The sequence below is a fragment of the Tamandua tetradactyla genome, chromosome 11 (assembly GCF_023851605.1).
Source record: "Tamandua tetradactyla isolate mTamTet1 chromosome 11, mTamTet1.pri, whole genome shotgun sequence".
Classification (NCBI taxonomy): domain Eukaryota; kingdom Metazoa; phylum Chordata; class Mammalia; order Pilosa; family Myrmecophagidae; genus Tamandua; species Tamandua tetradactyla.
Window position 1 is genome coordinate 31,576,820 of NC_135337.1, and position 20,448 is coordinate 31,597,267.

Here is a 20,448-nt window from a genome sequence, read left to right on the forward strand (position 1 = left end):
AGGACAGTGACTCTCACACAAGGATGGGAGGAGGTTAGATTATGAAACTTCAAGGACTGATGGCCTTTAATTATTTATTTCTTAAATATTTTAGCATCTTCTATTTGTTAGCTAACCTTGTAGGATTGAAAATACTGTAGTGAAGAAAGTGGACATAATGTTTAGTGAGACAATAAGTAAAAAATAAGATCATTACTAATTAGAATGAATGCTAGGAAAGAGATGTATGATGATATTTTATAGATTGAGAAGTTGAGGAGGTGCTAATTTGCATCAAGTGCCTGGAGGTAGTATCTGAGATGGAACCTGAAGAATGAGAAATAACCAGGCCATAGAAGAGCCAGGAAAAGGTCCTTGCATGAAAACCACCACAGAGTTCAAGGCCCCAAAGCAGGAAAGAACTTGATTGCTGATACTGGTATATAATGAAAAACGGAATGAAATAAAGCCAGGGAGATAGCTAAGATTCCTCTTCTTACCGTGTAGATCCTTGTAGTGTATGGTGAGGGGTTTGAATTTGCTGTTAAGTGCTGTGGGAAGCCATTTAAAGGTTTTAGAAAAGCAAAGTAATGTAATGTATTTTTTCCTGTTTTGCTGTATTTGTTTCTTTTTCTTTCTTTCTTTCTTTTTAATTTTTGTTTTTAGTTTGAAATAATTTTATATTTACAGTAAAATGGCAAATATGATACCCTCTATCTAATTTAACATTTATTTCCCTCAGGGCGCATTTATCAAATTCTAGAAATGAATATTGGTGAAATATCATTACTAAAATGCAAACTACTTGAATTTTCCCACATTGTCTCATTGTGATTCCTTATTCTCCTCCAATCTGTGACATATCCCTTGGTGTTTTCTTATCTTTCATTACCTTAACTGTTGAAGAGTACTGGTCAGATAATTTGTAGAATATCCCTCAGTTTGGGTTTATCTGATGTTTTCTCTGGATTAGACTAAGGTTATAGGGGAATAATGCCGCACAGGTAAAGTGCCTTTTACAGCACCTTTTATCAAGAGACACATGGTATTGATTTGTCTTATTACTAGTGATATTAACCTTGATCACTTGATTAGGTTAAATCTGCCAGATTTCTCCACTACAAATCTCTGTTCATCTATTTCCTCTCCATACTCTGTTCATTATAAGTGAGTTACTGAGTCCCATATACAACCTAAGAGGAAGGGAATTAAATTGCCACCTTCTGGGGAGAAAAGAATTAAAAGAATTTGGGTACATATGTTGAAACTGCCACAATAATTACTTAATATTTTGGAAAAGATGCTTTGAGGCTCTGTAACTATCCTTAAAAGTTTCACCCACTAATTTTAGCATTTTTGTGGCTCTTATCCGCAGCAATTAATGTAATAAAACAACACATACGCACACATGCCTCTTTGTGTGGCGATATATTTGAGGGGTTTAGAAAGAAACTTGATGTGAGAAGATCAGGTAATAATACAGGACAGAGATGCTAGCTTGGGTAAAATGTTAGCAGTGGAGCTAGAAAGAAATAGGCCAATTCAAGATCTAAACCAGTAAGACTGGATGATTAGATTGGAGAGGGGAATATTAGGGAACAATTGTTGCCTTAATTTTTTGTTTTTGTTTTTACTTGATTGACTTAATTTTACACAATGTTAACTCAAATTAATGTAGTATAAATATATTAGTTACTATTGCTGTATAATGAATTTTCCTCAAAACTTAGTGGTTTAGAACAGCAATAAGCATTAATATCTCACAGTTTCTATGGATCAGGATTCGGAAGTAGCTTAGACAACTATTTCTGACTCAGAATCTCTCATGACATTGCAGTCAAGATATTGGCCAGTGCTGCAGCCATGTGATGGATTGATTGGGGCTAAAAGGTATGCTTTTTATCCTGTCTCACTCACATGGTTGCAAGTTGTGCTGGCTATTGGTGAGATTCCTGTCCTCAAGGGGCTTATTCTTACTAGAAGGATACATAGTAGTAAACACCTTGTGAGCAATGCAGTGTGAGGAGTGCTGTGATTGAGGAGGTACAGGATACTTGACGTGTGCTTAGTGTTAGGGTAGTGTTCAGAGAAATATATCTCAGCTGAGACCATAGCATATGTAGGAGTTAATTAAGGAAAAGCAGTAGAGGGTTCACCAGACAGAATAGGATGTGTGAAGAGACAGAAGTGAGAAAGCAGATTGTTTCAACTAAATGAAGTTCATTCTAGCTGGAGTGTAGGATGGAGAGCATGATAAGAAATACTGATAAGATAAGAAGCTAGAGCAGTGAAAAGGTAACAAACCATATAAGGTCTTAGGTGCATGGATAAAAGACCTATGACATTATTTCTAAAACTATGGAGAACGGTTGAAGTGTTTCAAACTAGGGAGTGACAGGATGAGATTTAAATTTTGTTAAATATAAACACAGTGGTATGCTGGAGCTGGCTAATAAAGGCTTCCAATAACTGAATTTTTTTTATTAATTAAAAAAATTAACAAACAAACAAAACAATAAGGTATCATTCCATTCTACATATATAATCAGTAATTCTTAATATCACATATTCATCATTTCTTAGAACATTTGCATCGATTTAGAAAAAGAAATAAAAAGACAACAGAAAAAGAAATAAAACGACAATAGAGAAAAAAATGTTATACATACCTTACCCCTTACCCCTCGCTTTCATTTGCCACTAGCATTTCAAACTAAATCCAATAACTGAATTTTTTATCTATTGTGTCTGTGTGGTGGAAATACTGTATAATGGTATGCTATTACTGCACATTTCTTCTCAACTTTGCATTTGGTCATAGTATGTTGGTAGCCTGAAAACTGTCATGACAGGAGTATTTCTATCACATAAATTGTTAAACTCTACAAATCAGGGCTTGAGTTTTTGTTTGTTGATTGTCTAGACCTACTATTGGTAAACTATATCCCATAGGCCCAAATCTGTCTGCTGCCCATTTTATAGCTAAAGTTTCATTGAAGTACAGTCTTGCCCATTTGTTTATGTATTATCTAGGACTGCTTTAGCACTATAACAAAAGATAGAGTAGTTGTGACAGACTGTATGAACCACAAGCCTAAAATATTTACTATCTGGCCTTTTATGAAAAAGTTTGCTGATCTCTGCTCTTAAGAAAGTAATGAGGAAAATGTTAATGCAGATTAAAACTTAAAATTATTTTGTATTTTCATTCTTTACATGTGAATAGCGCAGAAATATTAAATGTTTTTTGAATATTTATCTTATTCAGCATAGAGGTTGCTCACATCATTGACAAATGAGTGAAATTCTATCTTCCATTTTTTTTGCTTTCATTTTCTCTCTACATAAATAAAAATATCAACCAATATTCATATCAAAACTTTACTTGTTCATTCATTTCAACCATAAGTGGCTGGTGGATACAAGAATTTGGCCAAAATCAATGAAAGCATTCTGTGAGAATGTATTGATTTACAATAATGGGTATTGTATATTGTGTTAATATTTATACATTTTCTGCTATATATTCTTGACATCAATTTTAAGAACACTTAAGACAAAATTATTTGCACATGTATGTACATCTGTGTACATGTACACACACAGACACACACCCTTGACAGTAGTTGTTAAACATTTACCAGCATACACATTCTCTAGGAACAGGTAATATATGTTCTGGCCATATGGCAAATGACACAGTATTAAAAGTAGTGTTTATTTGAAGTTTAGTACCACCATCATATCTGAGATACTGAAATAAATATAAATTTTTATTTGAAGGTTTAATTATTATACTTTATTAAAGTTAACAGTTTTTAAAAAATTGTGATGTTATGGCACAGTGAGGTAAATTGCTCCTATAGTTACTCTACTGCACTTTTTTTGGGGGTGTACATGGTCTGGGAATTGATCCCAGGTCTCCCACATGGAAGGCGAGCATTCTACCACTGCACCACCTGTGCACCCTCTACTGTACATTTTGATACAATTCAACTGAAACTAATGAAGGAGCATTGGGTTCATTGTTCACTTCATTATTTTTTACCTTTGACTGTTTTCCAGAGTTTGAAACAATTGATTCTGATGGTTTCTGCTTGTTTTTCAATGTTTCCATAGTGGGATGTACATTTGGAACTTCCTAATCTGCTATCGTGCTGATGTTCCTCCTCATCAGTTGTTTTAATAGTTTTAATTGTAAAAAATTTAATCTTAACATTTAAATCAGTATTTATTTATATAGTGTCTCTTATCACTTAAAGATGGAATGCTGTTCCATACCTTATTCCTAATTTTATATCAAATTTAAGAGATAACGACTTTACTTTTCAGCTCATCATGGGTCTTTTGTTATTTCTAAATTTGAGGCAGGTTACACATGTTTATGTTTTGTGACCAATCTTTTGTGGTTTATTATTATTTTGTTTTGTTTTGTTTTTGCCACCCTAGAACAAAGAAGAAGTGATGGCTGTGAGACTCCGGGAAGCAGATAGCATTGCAGCTGTGGCTGAACTACAACAGCATATTGCCGAACTTGAAATTCAGGTACAATATGAAAATTATAAAATATATGTAAAAATAATGTGCTGTTTTCTCTTTCTATGCTTGAACAATGGCTTTATATCTTCATCCTAATGACTGTGATTCTATATTCAATATTTCATTTCCAAGTTTGAGTGGCATCTTATTTCTATATTCTCAAGTTGTTTTCAAAAGAATATTCAGAATTTTTTAAATAAATGTTTTGTCCCTCCATATGTCCTATTTTTTATTGTGCAGTATGACAAGTGAATAAGTTTCCATATGGGCAAATTATTGTGTTTAAAATCTTATGTCTTTTGAAGTCACAATACAGTTTTTGCTAAGTTCTGTTCTAAATTACAATACATTTTTGATGCAACAGCTAGAATTTTCTTCCCACATGTAATATCCTTTTTTTTTAATTGAAAAAAAATTTTTTAAACGTAGCAACATACAAACATGAACATTCTTACCATATGACTACATGCCATTCTTGGTATATAAACAGTAACTCACAATGTCATCACATAGTTGTATATTCATCACCACGATCACCTCTCAGAACATTTGCATCAATTCAGAAAAAGAAATAAAAAGAAAAAAGAAAAAAATTTGTATATACCATACCCCTTTCCCTCCCCCTCACTGATCACCAGCATTTCAATCTACTAAATTTATTTTAACATTTGTTCCCCCATTATTTATTTATTTTAATCCGTATGTTTTACTCGTCTGTCAATAAAGTAGATAAAAGGAACATCAGACACAAGGTTTTCACAATCACTCAGTCACATTGCGAAAGCTGTACCATTATACAATCATCTTTAGGAAACATGGCTATTGGAACACAGCTCTCCATTTTCAGGCAGTTCCCTCTAGCCTCTCCATTACACCTTAACTGAAAAGATATCTATACAATGTGTAGGAATAACCTCCAGGATAACCTTTCAACTCTGTTTGGAACCTCTCAGCCATTGACGCTTTATTTTGTCTCATTTTGCTCTTCCCCCCTTGGTCTAAAAGGTTTTCTCAATCCCTTGATGCTGGGTCCAAGCTGATTCTAGGATTTCTGTTGCACGTTACCAGGAAGGTCCACACCCCATGACTACTACATGGGAGTCATGTCCCATGTAGAGAGGGGCAGGGCAGTGAGTTTGCTTGTTCTGTTGGCTGAGAAAGAGAGGCCACATCTGAGCAACAAAAAAAGTGCTCTTGAGGGTGACTCTTAGGCATTTTCCTTCTTCATCTCCAAAGGTCACTGGATGGTGGACTCTGCTTCTCATGGCTATGTCATTCTGCTCTGTATGTCATTCTGCTCTGCTCTCACTGAATCTCTTTCCAAAATGTTTCCTCTTTTATAGGATTCCAGTAAACTAACCAAGACCCACCCAAATGGGTGAAGACATGCCTCCACCTAATCCAGCCTAACAGCCACGCTTGATTAAATCACATCTCCAGGGAGATGATCTAATTACAGTTTCAAGCGTACAGTGCTTAATAGGGATTAGAAGAAACGCTGCCTTTACAAAATGGGATTATGATTAAAACATGGCTTTTCTAGGGTACATACATCATTTCAAACCAGTACATGGTGTATAATTCTTTTAATGTGCTGCTGGATTTGATTTTGTTGAGGATGTTCGCATCTATATTCATTATAGGGATTGGTCTGTAATTTTCTTTTTGGAAAAAAGAACCATACCTGGTTTTGGTATGAGGGTGATGTTGGCTTCATAGAATGAGTTAGGTAGCTTTCCCTCTTCACTTTTTTTGAAGAGTTTGTGCAGGATTGGTACTAATTCTTTCTTGAATGTTTGGTAGAATTCACATGTGAAGCCATGTGGTCCTGGACTTTTCTTTTTGGGGAGCTTCTTTTATTTATGTATTTATGTAAAAAATTTAACAACAAACAAACAAAAACATTAACATATGATCATTCTGTTCTACGTGTATAATCAGTAATTCACAATATCATCACTTAGTTGCATATTCATCATCTCTTAGAACATTTGCATCAATTCAGAAAAAGAAATAAAAAAAATAAAATGAAAACAGAAAAAAAAATTATACATACCATTCTTCTTACCCCTAGCTTTCATTGATCGCTAGCATTTCAAACTAAGTTGATTTTAACATTTGTTCCCCCATTATTTATTTTTTTCCCTCTTTTACTCATTTCCTATTGTTTATTTTTATTCCATATGTTCTACTTATCTGTTGATGAGGTAGATAAAAGGAGCATCATACACAAGGTTTTCACTATCACAGTCACATTGTGAGAGCTATATCATTATTCAGTCATCATCAAGAAACATGGCTACTGGAACACAGCTCTACATTTTCAGGCAGTTCCCTCCAGCCTCTCCACTACATCTTGGTTAACAAGGTGATATCTACTTAATGGGTAAGAATAACCTCCAGGGTAACCTCTTGACTCTGTTTGGAATCTCTCAGCCATTGATACTTCATCTCATTTCACTCTTCCCCCTTTTGGCAGAAAAGGTTCTCTAAATCCCTTGATGCTGAGTCTCAGCTCATTCTAGGATTTTTCTCAATCCCTTGATGCTGAGTCTAAGCTCATTCTAGGATTTCTGTCCCACATTGCCAGGAAGGTCCACACCCCTGGGAGTCATGTCCCACATAGACAGGGGGAGGGTAGTGAGTTTGCTTGTTGTGTTGGCTGGAGAGAGAGGCCACATCTGAGCAACAAAAGAGGTTCTCTTGGGGGTGACTCTTAGGCCTAAATTTTAAGTAGACTTGACCTATCCTTTGTGGGGTTAAGTTTCATGTGAACAAACCCCAAGACTGGGGGCTCAGCCTATAGCTTTGGTTGTCCACACTGCTTGTGAGAATATCAAGAATTCAACTTGGAGAAGTTGAATTTCTCCCCATTCTCCCCATTCCCCGAAGGGGACTTTGCAAATACTTTTCCACTCACTGATCGAATCACTCTGGGATTCATCGGGGCATCACTCTGGACAAAGCAACAAAATCTCATGTCCTACCCAAGATTCCAAGTACTTATGGTGTTCAATCAAGCTATCTACATAAGTTATATTAGGAAATGCACTAGTCAAAATATAAATTTTGTACCAAATAAACATTTTTTTGCTTTAGTCTCACACCTAAGTTGAAATTTTAAAATATTAATTACCATCTATTTTCAGCTCCTGCAGTAATGACATTCCTTTGTTCTTCCTCATGCAAAAACATTTTTAAAATTTGTACATTTAGTCACTATTATTATACACTCTAGGTATTCCTAGATTATACCATCTCAATCTTTATCGTCTATCTTTCTTTCTGATTTCATTTATGTCCCCAGCCCTCCTCCCTCTATCATTCTCACATGCAGCTTCATTCAGTGTTTTAACATAATTACATTACAGTTAGGTGCTATTGTGCTGTCCATTTCTGAGTTTTTATATTCAGTCCTGTTGCACGATCTATATCCCTTCAACTCCAATTACCCAATATCTTACCCTATTTCTATCTCCTGATGGTCTCTTTTACTAATGAAATGAAATATTCCAAGTTTATTCACTAATGTCAGTTCATATCAGTGAGACCATACAGTATTTGTCCTTTTGTTTTTGGCTAATCTCACTCAGCATAATGTCCTCAAGGTCCATCCATGTTGTTACATACTTCATAACTTTATTCTGTCTTTAACTGTATAATATTCCATCGTATGTATATACCACAGTTTGTTTAGTCACTCATCTGTTGATGGACATTTTGGCTGTTTCCATCTCTTTGCAATTGTAAATAATGCTGCTATAAACATTGGTGTGCAAATGTCCGTTTGTGTCCTTGCCCTTTTGTCCTTTGGTAGATACCTAGCAATGATATTGCCATGTCATATGGCAATTCTATATTCAGCATTTTGAGGAACCGCCAGTATTAGTTAGGGTTCTCTAGAGAAACAGAATCCACAGGGAACACTTGCAAATATAAAATTTATAAAAGTGTCTCATGTGACTTCAGGAATGCAGAGTCCAAAATCCTGAGGCTATGTTGTGAAGCCGATGACTCCGATGGAGGGTCTGGATGAACTCCACAGGAGAGGCTCACCAGCTGAAGCAGGAATGAAACCCATCTCCTCTGAATCCCCCTTAAAAGGCTTCCTATGATTAGATTAAGCATCACTCATTGTAGAACACACTCCCCTTTGGGCAATCACAAGTGAAATCATCTGTGGACGCAGCTGACGTGATCATGATCTAAATCTATGAAATGTCCTCATAGCAAAAGATAGGCCAGCACTTACCCAACCAGATAAACAGGTACCATAACTTGGCCAAGTTGACACATGTCCCCAACCATGACAGTCCACCCCTTTTCAACTTGGCAGCTATATATATATCACCTTAAACCATACTTAATTTCCAAATGAAAACAGTAAAACACACAGTTTTTTCTTTTACCTGACAATACTCAATTGTCCTGCATATACTGGAAACACATTAAATCTCTCCAGAATAGGGTGCAAATCCTTGGGCAACATTCATTCTTAAACTTGATATCTTACAACTTAAAAAGTATAATATGAACAAAACAGCATTACAGTCCTCGTTTCTGTAACTGATCATGTGGCTGAAGTTCATATTTATCACTACCTTCTTCTACTACCCATTCCATGTTCCCTTTACCCTCAGCAAGCACTTCAGCTGGCCATGGTTCTTTGCCTGGTGAGGTGACCCAAACCTTCATTCCTGAAGTTTCAGAGCCAGTAGTAGTCCTGCCTGGATTGCATTGTTGCAGTTTTCCATTGATTTTAATCACAGGGCATGGTAGTACTAAAAGACGCCCTAGGGGATCTCCTATATTCCAAGAAAACTCTTCTTTACCTCCATTATGTAGTTGTAGTCCTACTTCCTCCTCATAGTCAGGATCAGTTACCCCAGACAATAATGTAATCCCCTTCTTGGCTTGTTGATCCAGTGGCATAAGTAGCCCAAAGTGACCAGGTGACAGTCTTAACTTCCAGTTCAGTGGAATGATTGTTTCTCCTGGTGGAAGCACACCCCGTTTTGGAACTAAAACCTGTAGACCAGCAGAACTCAGGGTAGCAGGGACAGGAAGCAAAAATTTTCCTAGTGGATCACTAGGGGTAATAGTGAGTGTAACCACACCCATTTCCACCCCTTGGTTCCTGGACCCATGGATCCTGGCTATGGGAGAAACAACACCGTACAGTGGACGCTGATTCAGAGCATACACAGCTTCCTGGAGAACGTTACCCCAGGCTTTCAAGGTATTGCCACCTAGTTGGCACCGTAATTGAGTTTTCAGAAGGCCATTCCACCATTCTATCAATCCAGCTGCTTCTGGATGATGGGGAACATGGTAAGACCAGAGAATTCCATGAGCATGTGCCCATTCCGCACTTTATTTGCTGTGAAATGTATTCCTTGATCCGAAGTAATGCTATGTGGAATACCATGACGATGGATAAAGCATTCTGTAAGCCCATGGATGGTAGTTTTGGCAGAAGCATTGCATGCAAGGAAAGCAAACCCATATCCAGAGTATGTGTCTATTCCAGTTAGAACAAATTGCTGCCCTTCCATGAAGGGAGTGGTCCAATGTAATCAACCTGCCACCATGTAGCTGGCTGGTCACCTTGGGGAATGGTGCCATATCAGGGGCTGAGTGTGGGTCTCTGCTGCTGGCATATTGGGCACTCAGCAGTGGCTGTAGCCAGGTCAGCCTTGGTGAGTGGAAGTCCATGTTGCTGAGCCCATGCATAACCTCAATCTCTACCAACATGACCACTTTGTTCATGAGCCCATTGGGCAATGACAGGAGTTGCTGGGGAAAGAGGCTGACTGGTATCCACAGAACGGATCATCTTATCCATTTGATTATTAAAATCTTCCTCTGCTGAGGTCACCCTCTGGTGTGTATTCACATGGGACACAAATATCTTCATGTTTTTAGCCCACTCAGAAAGGTCTGTCCACATACTTCTTCCCCAGAACTCTTTGTCACCAATTTTCCAATTATGGCCTTTCCAAATCCCTGACCATCCAGCCAAACCATTAGCAATAGCCCATGAGTCAGTATACAAACGCACCTCTGGCCAGTTTTCCTTCTAAGCAAAATGAACAACCAGGTGCACTGCTCGAAGTTCTGCCCACTGGGAGGATTTCCCCTCACCACTGTCCTTCAAGGACACCCCATAAAGGGGTTGCAATGCTGCAGCTATCCACTTTTGGGTGTTACTTGCATATCGTGCTGAACCATCTGTAAATCAGGCCCGAGTTTTCTCTCCCTCAATCAATTCACTGTAAGGAACTCCCCAAGAGGCCATAGCTCTGGTCTGGGAAAGAGAAGGTAATGTGGCAGCAGGAGTAGAAACCATGGGCATTTGGGCCACTTCTTCATGTAACTTACTTGTGCCTTCAGGACCTGCTCTGGCTCTATCTTGTACATACCATTTCCATTTTACAATAGAGTGCTGCTGTGCACGCCCAACTTTATGGCTTGGTGGGTCAGACAACACCCAGCTCATGATAGGCAACTCAGGTCTCATGGTAACTTGGTGGCCCATGGTTAAGCGTTCAGTCTCTACTAAGGCCCAGTAGCAGGCCAAAAGTCGTTTCTCAAAAGAAGAGTAGTTATCTACAGCAGATAGTAAGGCTTTGCTCCAAAATCCTAAGGGTCTGCATTGTGATTCTCCTATAGGGGCCTGCCAAAGGCTCCAGACAGCATCTCTATTTGCCAATGGCACTTCCAGCACCATTGGATCTGCTGGATCATATGGCCCAAGTGGCAGAGCAACTTGTACAGCAGCCTGGACCTGTCGCAGAGCCTCCTCTTGTTCAGGTCCCCACTCAAAATTAGCAGCTTTTCTGGCCACTTGATAAATGGGCTGGAGTAGCACACCCAAATGAGGACTATGTTGTCGCCAAAATCCAAAAAGACCAACTAGGCGTTATGCCTCTTTTTTGGTCATAGGAGGGGCCAGATGCAGCAACTTATCCTTCACCTTAGAAGGGATATCTTGACATGCCCCACAGCACTGGACACCTGGAAATTTCACTGAGGTGGAAGGCCCCTGTATTTTTGTTGGATTTATCTCCCATCCTCTGGGAGGTGGAAGGCCCCTGTATTTTTGTTGGATTTATCTCCCATCCTCTGACACACAAGTGCCTTACCAGTAAGTCTAGAGTAGTTGCTACTTCTTGCTCACTAGGTCCAATCAACATGATATCATCAATATAAAGGACCAGTGTGATGTCTTGTGGGAGACAGAAATGATCAAGGTCTCTGCTGACAAGATTATGACATAGGGCTGGAGAGTTGATATACCCCTGAGGTAGGACAGTGAAAGTATATTGCTGACCTTACCCAGCTGAAAGCAAACTGTTTCTGGTGGTCCTTACTAATAGCTATTGAGAAAAAAGCATTTGCCAGATCAATAGCTGCATACCAGCTACCAGGGGATGTATTGATTTTCTCAAGCAATGATACCACATCTGGAACAGCAGCTGCAATTGGAGTTACCACCTGGTTGAGCTTACGATAATCCACTGTCATCCTCCAAGACCCATCTGTTGTCTGCACAAGCCAAATAGGAGAGTTGAATGGGGATGTTGTGGGAATCACCACCCCTGCATCTCTCAAGTCCTTAAGCGTGGCAGTAATCTCTGCAGTCTCTCCGGGAATCCAGTATTGCTTCTGATTTACTATTTTGCTTGGTAGGGGCAGTTCTAGTGGCTTCCACTCGGTCTTTCCCACCATAATAGCCCTCACTGCATGAGTTACAGAGCCAGTATGGGGATTCTGCCAGTTGCTCAGTATGTCTATACCAATTATACATTCCGGAACTGGGGAAATTACAGGATGGGTCTGGGGGCCCACTGGACCCACCGTGAGATGGACCTGAGCTAAAACTCCGTTGATCACCTGGCCTCCATAAGCCCCCACTCTGACTGGTGGTCCAGAGTGACGTGTTGGGTCCCCTGGAATTAATGTCACTTCCGAACCAGTGTCTAATAATCCCCAAAATACCTGATCATTTCCTTTTCCCCAGTGCGCTGTTACCCTGGTAAAAGGCCGTCGGTCTCCTTGGGGAAGGCTTGGAGGATGATTAACAGTGTAAATTTGTGGCAGTGTAACAGGTTTCTCCCCTAAAGGAACCTGGCCTCCCCTTCATTCATGGGGCTCTGGGTCTGTAAACTGTTTCAAGTCTGGAAATTGATTAAGGGGCCATGACTCTTTGTTTTTGTAATTCAGGTTAGACTTCTATTTACTTGACCTAGAACTCTTTTGTTTATACAGCTCGAGCAAGGATTTAGTAGACTGCCCTTCTATTGTATTTCTAGGTACCCCATGATTTACTAGCCAATGCCATAAATCTCTGCGTGTCATATAATTTTGATGCCTGCTTTGAGTTTGCTGTGTATTATAATAGCCATGTCTACCCTGTCTTTGGCAGTTAAGTGCTGCCACCTGGCTTCTGCTAACTGAGGATCCTGTCATCCCCATTGTGTGTAAGGATTCCAGCTCCATGACAGCAGTTCCTACAGTAATATCTGACCTACAGAGAAGTGCAACCAGAGAGCTTTTTAGGGATGATGGTGCTAGTCTCACAAATTTATTTCTCACTGTTCTGGTAAAAGGTGCATCCTCCGGGCATTCTTGGGGTGTAAGAGCAGGCTTTGCACGATAAACCCACTCTAACATTCCAATCTCTCTAAGCCTCTGGATCCCCTCACCTACATCATACCAGGGAAGTTCTTGCATTTCAACCTCAGGTAATGTTGGCCACCTTTTGATCCATGTTTCAACCAACCATCCAAACAAACTGTTAATACCTTTTCTAACCACTCAAGCTATAACATTGAATGCAGAATCTCTGCTTAGTGGGCCCATATCAATAAATTCAGCCTGATCCAGCCTTATATTCCTCCCACCATTATCCCACACCCTTAAAATCCACTGCCACACATATTCCCCTGATTTCTGTCTATATAGATTGGAAAACTCACAGAGTTCTTTTCGAGTAAAACGTACCTCCTCATGTGTGATACTTTGTACCTCACCTTTAGAGGCCTGTTGGAACTTTAGTCTAGTTATAGGTCTGGAAGAAATGAGGGGTGATGGGGGTGGTTCATGAAAAGAATTAGAAATATCTTCCAAGCCATTTGCTTCAGGGCCTTCATTTGCAGTTTCATCTGGTGAAACAGGATTAATCACTCTAGGGCTAATCCCTCCAGGAGGAGGTTGGCTGGCCAACTCCTCAAGGCAGGCTGGAGGTAGGGCGGTTATGTCCTCAGGGTAAACTATTACAGGGTTATCTAGAGAAGACTCAGCATGATCTAGGGTTTCAACCTCACCCCCAACATCATCATCAATCCATATGTCACCATCCCTTTTTTCCGGGTCCCACTCCTTTCCCATCAATGCCCTCACTTTAACAGCAGACACCATGCAAGATTGAGATTTCAGTTTACGTTGTAAAGTTGCTACTCTAACAATAAGATTCTGAGTCTGATTTTCAGAGATCTCAAGTCTATAGCTACAGGAAATAAGATTTTCCTTCAGAATGCTTATAGAAACGTCTACATCTTTCAGACGGTGCTTAAGCTTCTCGTTTGAAGCCTTAAGCCCATCCCTTTCACCCCTTAATGTAGCAAGTGTATCTAACAACAACCAGCCAACATCTCTATACCTCTTATTTCTACAAAACTCTGTAAAGGTGTCAAAAACATTATCCCCCAGAGTCTGGCTTCATATAAGCAAAGCATTAGAATCGAATGGTGATATTTTGACTCTCTTTTGCCAACTCACTCCATGGATTGGGAGTGTCATTCTGATTATGGGAATTAGAGTCTCTGAGTCCAGTCAGAGTAGAAAACCATTCATAAAAACCCATTTTTAAGATTCTGTTTCTCTCTCTCCGCCGGACCGCCGCGCGGCGCACGCGCCCCGCAGCAGCCGAGCCGCCCGACCTCCCTACCCCCTCTCTCTCTCCGCCGGACCGCCGCGCGGCGCACGCGCCCCGCAGCAGCCGAGCCGCCTGACCTCCCTACCCCCTCTCTCTCTCCGCCGGACCGCCGCGCGGCGCACGCGCCCCGCAGCAGCCGAGCCGCCCGACCTCCCTACCCCCTCCTCCCCCTCCTGCTCCGGCTGCTCTCCAACCAACACGGTGCCCTCTTCCCCCGCCTTCACCGTGCTCCTCCGCCACCAGCCTCGACAGCCTTGCCGCCCTCACCTTTCCTCCTCCAGAACAACTACTGGGGGAGTGGAGATAATACAGAGCAGCTCCCGGAGCCACGAGGGAAATCAAAGGGACAGCGTACCCCATCCTGGAACGGCTGACTATCTGGGAGAACCAGCTCCGGTGAGATCACCAAGGGGCACGGGCTTTCCTGGGTGGGACAGCAAGCGACCGGAGTCCCTCCCTTCCACCTTCCCAGGCCAGCTGGTAGAATTGGACAGGCGGTCCCCTTAGGCCGCGGCGGCTGGTGCCCCCACCACACGAGGCCCCCCGGAACAACTGAGATAGTTGGGTCGGAAATCCCCAGACTGCAGAGAACAGTGACCGGGGGATCACTTCCAAACACGTGACTCCCCCGTCGGCTGGGAGCAGTGCACTCTCCCGGGCTGCGACAGCTGGCGCCCTCCCGCCACGCTTGGTGCCCCGGGCCGACTAGCTAGTTTGGCCGGACGCTCTCCTGTGCTGCGACAGCCGGCGACCCTCCCCGCGTTTGGAACCCCGGGCCGGCTGGCATTCTTCCGGGACGCTTCGGTTGCCGGGCCTCCCCTACGGCGAGAGTTTTCCAGAGTTGAGGGACCCACAGCAACTTTCGCTGGTGGAACCCACAGACAGGCGTGTGCCACGTGTGCCACCTACTGGGCAGGATAGGAAGAACAGATCCCAGAGACTGCGCAGAAAAATCTTTCAACCTGTAGGGTCGAACACCCGGGGAAATCTGACTAAATGCCCAGACGCCAGCAGAAGATAACGGATCACGCTCAGAAAATTGAACATATGGCCCAGTCAAACGAAGAAACCAATAGTTCAAATGAGATACAGGAGCTGAAACAACTAATGCTGAATATACGAACAGAAATGGAAAACCTCTTCAAAAACGAAATCGATAAATTGAGGGAGGACATGAAGAAGACATGGGCTGAACATAAAGAAGAAATAGAAAAACTGAAAAAACAAATCACAGAACTTATGGAAGTGAAAGATAAAGTAGAAAAGATGGAAAAAACAATGGATACCTACAATGACAGATTTAAAGAAACAGAAGATAGAATTAGTGATTTGGAGGATGAAACATCTGAACTCCAAAAAGAAACAGAAACTATCCGGAAAAGAATGGAAAAATTTGAACAAGGTATCAGGGAACTCAAGGACAATGTGAACCGTACAAATATACGTGTAGTGGGTATCCCAGAAGGAGAAGAGAAGGGAAAAGGAGGAGAAAAACTAATGGAAGAAATTATCACTGAAAATTTCCCAACTCTTATGAAAGACCTAAAATTACAGATCCAAGAAGTGCAGCGCACCCCAAAGAGATTAGACACAAATAGGCGTTCCCCAAGACACTTACTAGTTAGAATGTCAGAGGTCAAAGAGAAAGAGAGGATCTTGAAGGCAGCGAGAGAAAAACAATCCGTCACATACAAGGGAAACCCAATAAGACTATGTGTAGATTTCTCAGCAGAAACCATGGAAGCTAGAAGACAGTGGGATGATATATTTAAGTTACTAAAAGAGAAAAACTGCCAGCCAAGACTCCTATATCCAGCAAAATTGTCCTTCAAAAATGAGGGAGAATTTAAAACATTCTCAGACAAAAAGTCACTAAGAGAATTTGTGACCAAGAGACCAGCTTTGCAAGAAATACTAAAGGAAGCACTAGAGTCAGATACAAAAAGACAGAAGAGAGAGACATGGAGAAAAGTGTAGAAAGAAGGAAAGACAGATATGATATATATAATACAAAAGGCAAAATGGTAGAGGAAAATATTATCCAAACAGTAATAACTCTAAATGTCAATGGACTGAATTCCCCAATTAAAAGACATAGACTGGCAGAATGGATTAAAAAACAGGATCCTTCTATATGCTGTCTACAGGAAACACATCTTAGACCCAAAGATAAATATAGGTTGAAAGTGAAAGGTTGGGAAAAGATATTTCATGCAAACAACAACCAGAAAAGAGCAGGAGTGGCTATACTAATATCCAACAAATTAGACTTCAAATGTAAAACAGTTAAAAGAGACAAAGAAGGACACTATATACTAATAAAAGGAACAATTAAACAAGAAGACATAACAATCATAAATATTTACGCACCGAACCAGAATGCCCCAAAATACGTGAGGAATACACTACAAACACTGAAAAGGGAAATAGACACATATACCATAATAGTTGGAGACTTCAATTCACCACTCTCATCAATGGACAGAACATCTACACAGAGGATCAATAAAGAAATAGAGAACCTGAATATTACTATAAATGAACTTGACTTAACAGACATTTATAGGACATTACATCCCACAACAGCAGGATACACCTTTTTTTCAAGTGCTCATGGATCATTCTCAAAGATAGACCATATGCTGGGTCACAAAGCAAGTCTTAACAAATTTAAAAAGATTGAAATCATACACAACACTTTCTCGGATCATAAAGGAATGAAGTTGGAAATCAATAATAGGCGGAGTGCCAGAAAATTCATAAATACATGGAGGCTCAACAACACACTCTTAAACAACAAGTGGGTCAAAGAAGAAATTGCAAGAGAAATTAGTAAATACCTAGAGGCAAATGAAAATGAAGACACAACATATCAAAACTTATGGGATGCAGCAAAGGCAGTGCTAAGAGGGAAATTTATTGCCCTAAATGCCTTTATCAGAAAAGAAGAAAAGGCAAAAATGCAGGAATTAACTGTCCACTTGGAAGAACTGGAGAAAGAACAGCAAACTAATCCCAAAGCAAGCAAAAGGAAAGAAATAACAAAGATTAGAGCAGAAATAAATGAAATTGAAAACATGAAAACAATAGAGAAAATCAATAAGGCCAGAAGTTGGTTCTATGAGAAAATCAACAAGATTGATGGGCCCTTAGCAAGATTGACAAAAAGAAGAAGAGAGAGGATGCAAATAAATAAGATTAGAAATGAAAGAGGAGACATAACTACTGACCTCACAGAAATAAAGGAGGTAATAACAGGATACTATGAACAACTTTACGCTAATAAATACAACAATTTAGAAGAAATGGACAGGTTCCTGGAAAGACATGAACAACCAACTTTGACTCAAGAAGAAATAGACGACCTCAACAAACCAATCACAAGTAAAGAGATTGAATTAGTTATTCAAAACCTCCCTAAAAAGAAAAGTCCAGGACCAGACGGCTTCACATGTGAATTCTATCAAACATTCCAGAAAGAATTAGTACCTACTCTCCTCAAACTCTTCAAAAAAATCGAAGCAGAGGGAAAACTACCTAATTCATTCTATGAAGCCAACATCACCCTCATACCAAAACCAGGCAAAGATATTACAAAAAAAGAAAACTACAGACCAATCTCTCTAATGAATACAGATGCAAAAATCCTCAATAAAATTCTAGCAAATCGTATCCAGCAACACATTAAAAGAATTATACATCATGACCAAGTAGGATTCATCCCAGGTATGCAAGGATGGTTCAACATAAGAAAATCAATTAATGTAATACACCATATCAACAAATCAAAGCAGAAAAATCACATGATCATCTCAATTGATGCAGAGAAGGCATTTGACAAGATTCAACATCCTTTCCTGCTGAAAACACTTCAAAAGATAGGAATACAAGGGAACTTCCTTAAAATGATAGAGGGAATATATGAAAAACCCACAGCTAATATCATCCTCAACGGGGAAAAATTGAAAACTTTCCCCCTAAGATCAGGAACAAGACAAGGATGTCCACTATCACCACTATTATTCAACATTGTGTTGGAAGTTCTAGCCAGAGCAATTAGGCAAGAAAAAGAAATACAAGGCATCAAAATTGGAAAGGAAGAAGTAAAACTATCACTGTTTGCAGACGATATGATACTATATGTAGAAAACCCAGAAAAATCCACAACAAAATTACTAGAGCTAATAAATGAGTACAGCAAAGTAGCAGGCTACAAGATCAACATTCAAAAATCTGTAGCTTTTCTATACACTAGTAATGAACAAGCTGAGGTAGAAATCAAGAAACGAATCCCATTTACAATCGCAACTAAAAGAATAAAATACCTAGGAATAAATTTAACCAAAGAGACAAAAAACCTATATAAAGAAAACTACAAAAAACTGTTAAAAGAAATCACAGAAGACCTAAATAGATGGAAGGGCGTACCGTGTTCATGGATTGGAAGACTAAATATAGTTAAGATGTCAATCCTACCTAAATTGATTTACAGATTCAATGCAATACCAATCAAAATCCCAACAACATATTTTTCAGAAATAGAAAAACCAATAAGCAAATTTATCTGGAAGGGCAGGGTACCCCGAATTGCTAAAAACATCTTGAGGAAAAAAAACGAAGCTGGAGGTCTCGCGATGCCTGACTTTAAGGCATATTATGAAGCCACAGTGGTCAAAACAGCATGGTATTGGCATAAAGATAGATATATCGACCAATGGAATCGAATAGAGTGCTCAGATATAGACCCTCTCATCTATGGACATTTGATCTTTGATAAGGCAGTCAAGCCAACTCACCTGGGACAGAACAGTCTCTTCAATAAATGGTGCCTAGAGAACTGGATATCCATATGCAAAAGAATGAAAGAAGACCCATCTCTCACACCCTATACAAAAGTTAACTCAAAATGGATCAAAGATCTAAACATTAGGTCTAAGACCATAAAACAGTTAGAGGAAAATGTTGGGAGATATCTTATGGATCTTACAACTGGAGGTGGTTTTATGGACCTTAAACCTAAAGCAAGAACACTGAAGAAGGAAATAAATAAATGGGAGCTTCTCAAAATTAAACACTTTTGTGCATCAGAGAACTTCATCAAGAAAGTAGAAAGACAGCCTACACAATGGGAGACAATATTTGGAAATGACATATCAGATAAGGGTCTAGTATCCAGAATTTATAAAGAGATTATTCAACTCAACAACAAAAAGACAGCCAACCCAATTACAAAATGGGAAAAAGACTTAAACAGACACCTACCAGAAGAAGAAATACGGATGGCCAAGAGGCACATGAAGAGATGCTCAATGTCCCTGGCCATTAGAGAAATGCAAATCAAAACCACAATGAGATATCATCTCACACCCACCAGAATGGCCATTATCAACAAAACAGAAAATGACAAGTGCTGGAGAGGATGCGGAGAAAGAGGCACACTTATTCACTGTTGGTGGGAATGTCAAAGGGTGCAACCACTGTGGAAGGCAGTTTGGCGGTTCCTCAAAAAGCTGAATATAGAATTGCCATACGACCCAGCAATACCATTGCTAGGTATCTACTCAAAGGACTTAAGGGCAAAGACACAAACGGACATTTGCACACCAATGTTTATAGCAGCGTTATTTACAATTGCAAAGAGATGGAAACAGCCAAAATCTCCATCAACAGAAGAGTGGCTAAACAAACTGTGGTATATACATACGATGGAATATTATGCAGCTTTAAGACAAGATAAACTTGTGAACCATGTAATAACATGGATGGACCTAGAGAATATTATGCTGAGTGAATCCAGCCAAAAACTAAAGGACAAATACTGTATGGTCCCACTGTTGTGAACGGACATTCGAGAATAAACTTGAAATATGTCATTGGTAACAGAGTTCAGCAGGAGTTAGAAACAGGGTAAGACAATGGGTAATTGAAGCTGAAGGGATACAGATTGTGCAACAGGACTAGATACAAAAACTCAAAAATGGACAGCACGA

The 20,448-nt window shown here is 39.9% G+C and overlaps 1 protein-coding gene across 8 annotated transcripts in view; it reads left to right on the forward strand.

Annotated features, from left to right (window-relative positions):
• The window catches only part of EVI5 (ecotropic viral integration site 5), a 307,393-nt gene that overhangs the window by 185,750 nt on the left and 101,195 nt on the right, over positions 1–20,448 (forward strand). For all 8 annotated transcript variants that reach the window (XM_077120262.1, XM_077120264.1, XM_077120268.1 and 5 more), the window contains one exon: positions 4,429–4,524. In XM_077120262.1, the coding sequence (XP_076976377.1) occupies positions 4,429–4,524 (96 nt within the window). The remainder of the gene's footprint in view (positions 1–4,428; positions 4,525–20,448) is intronic.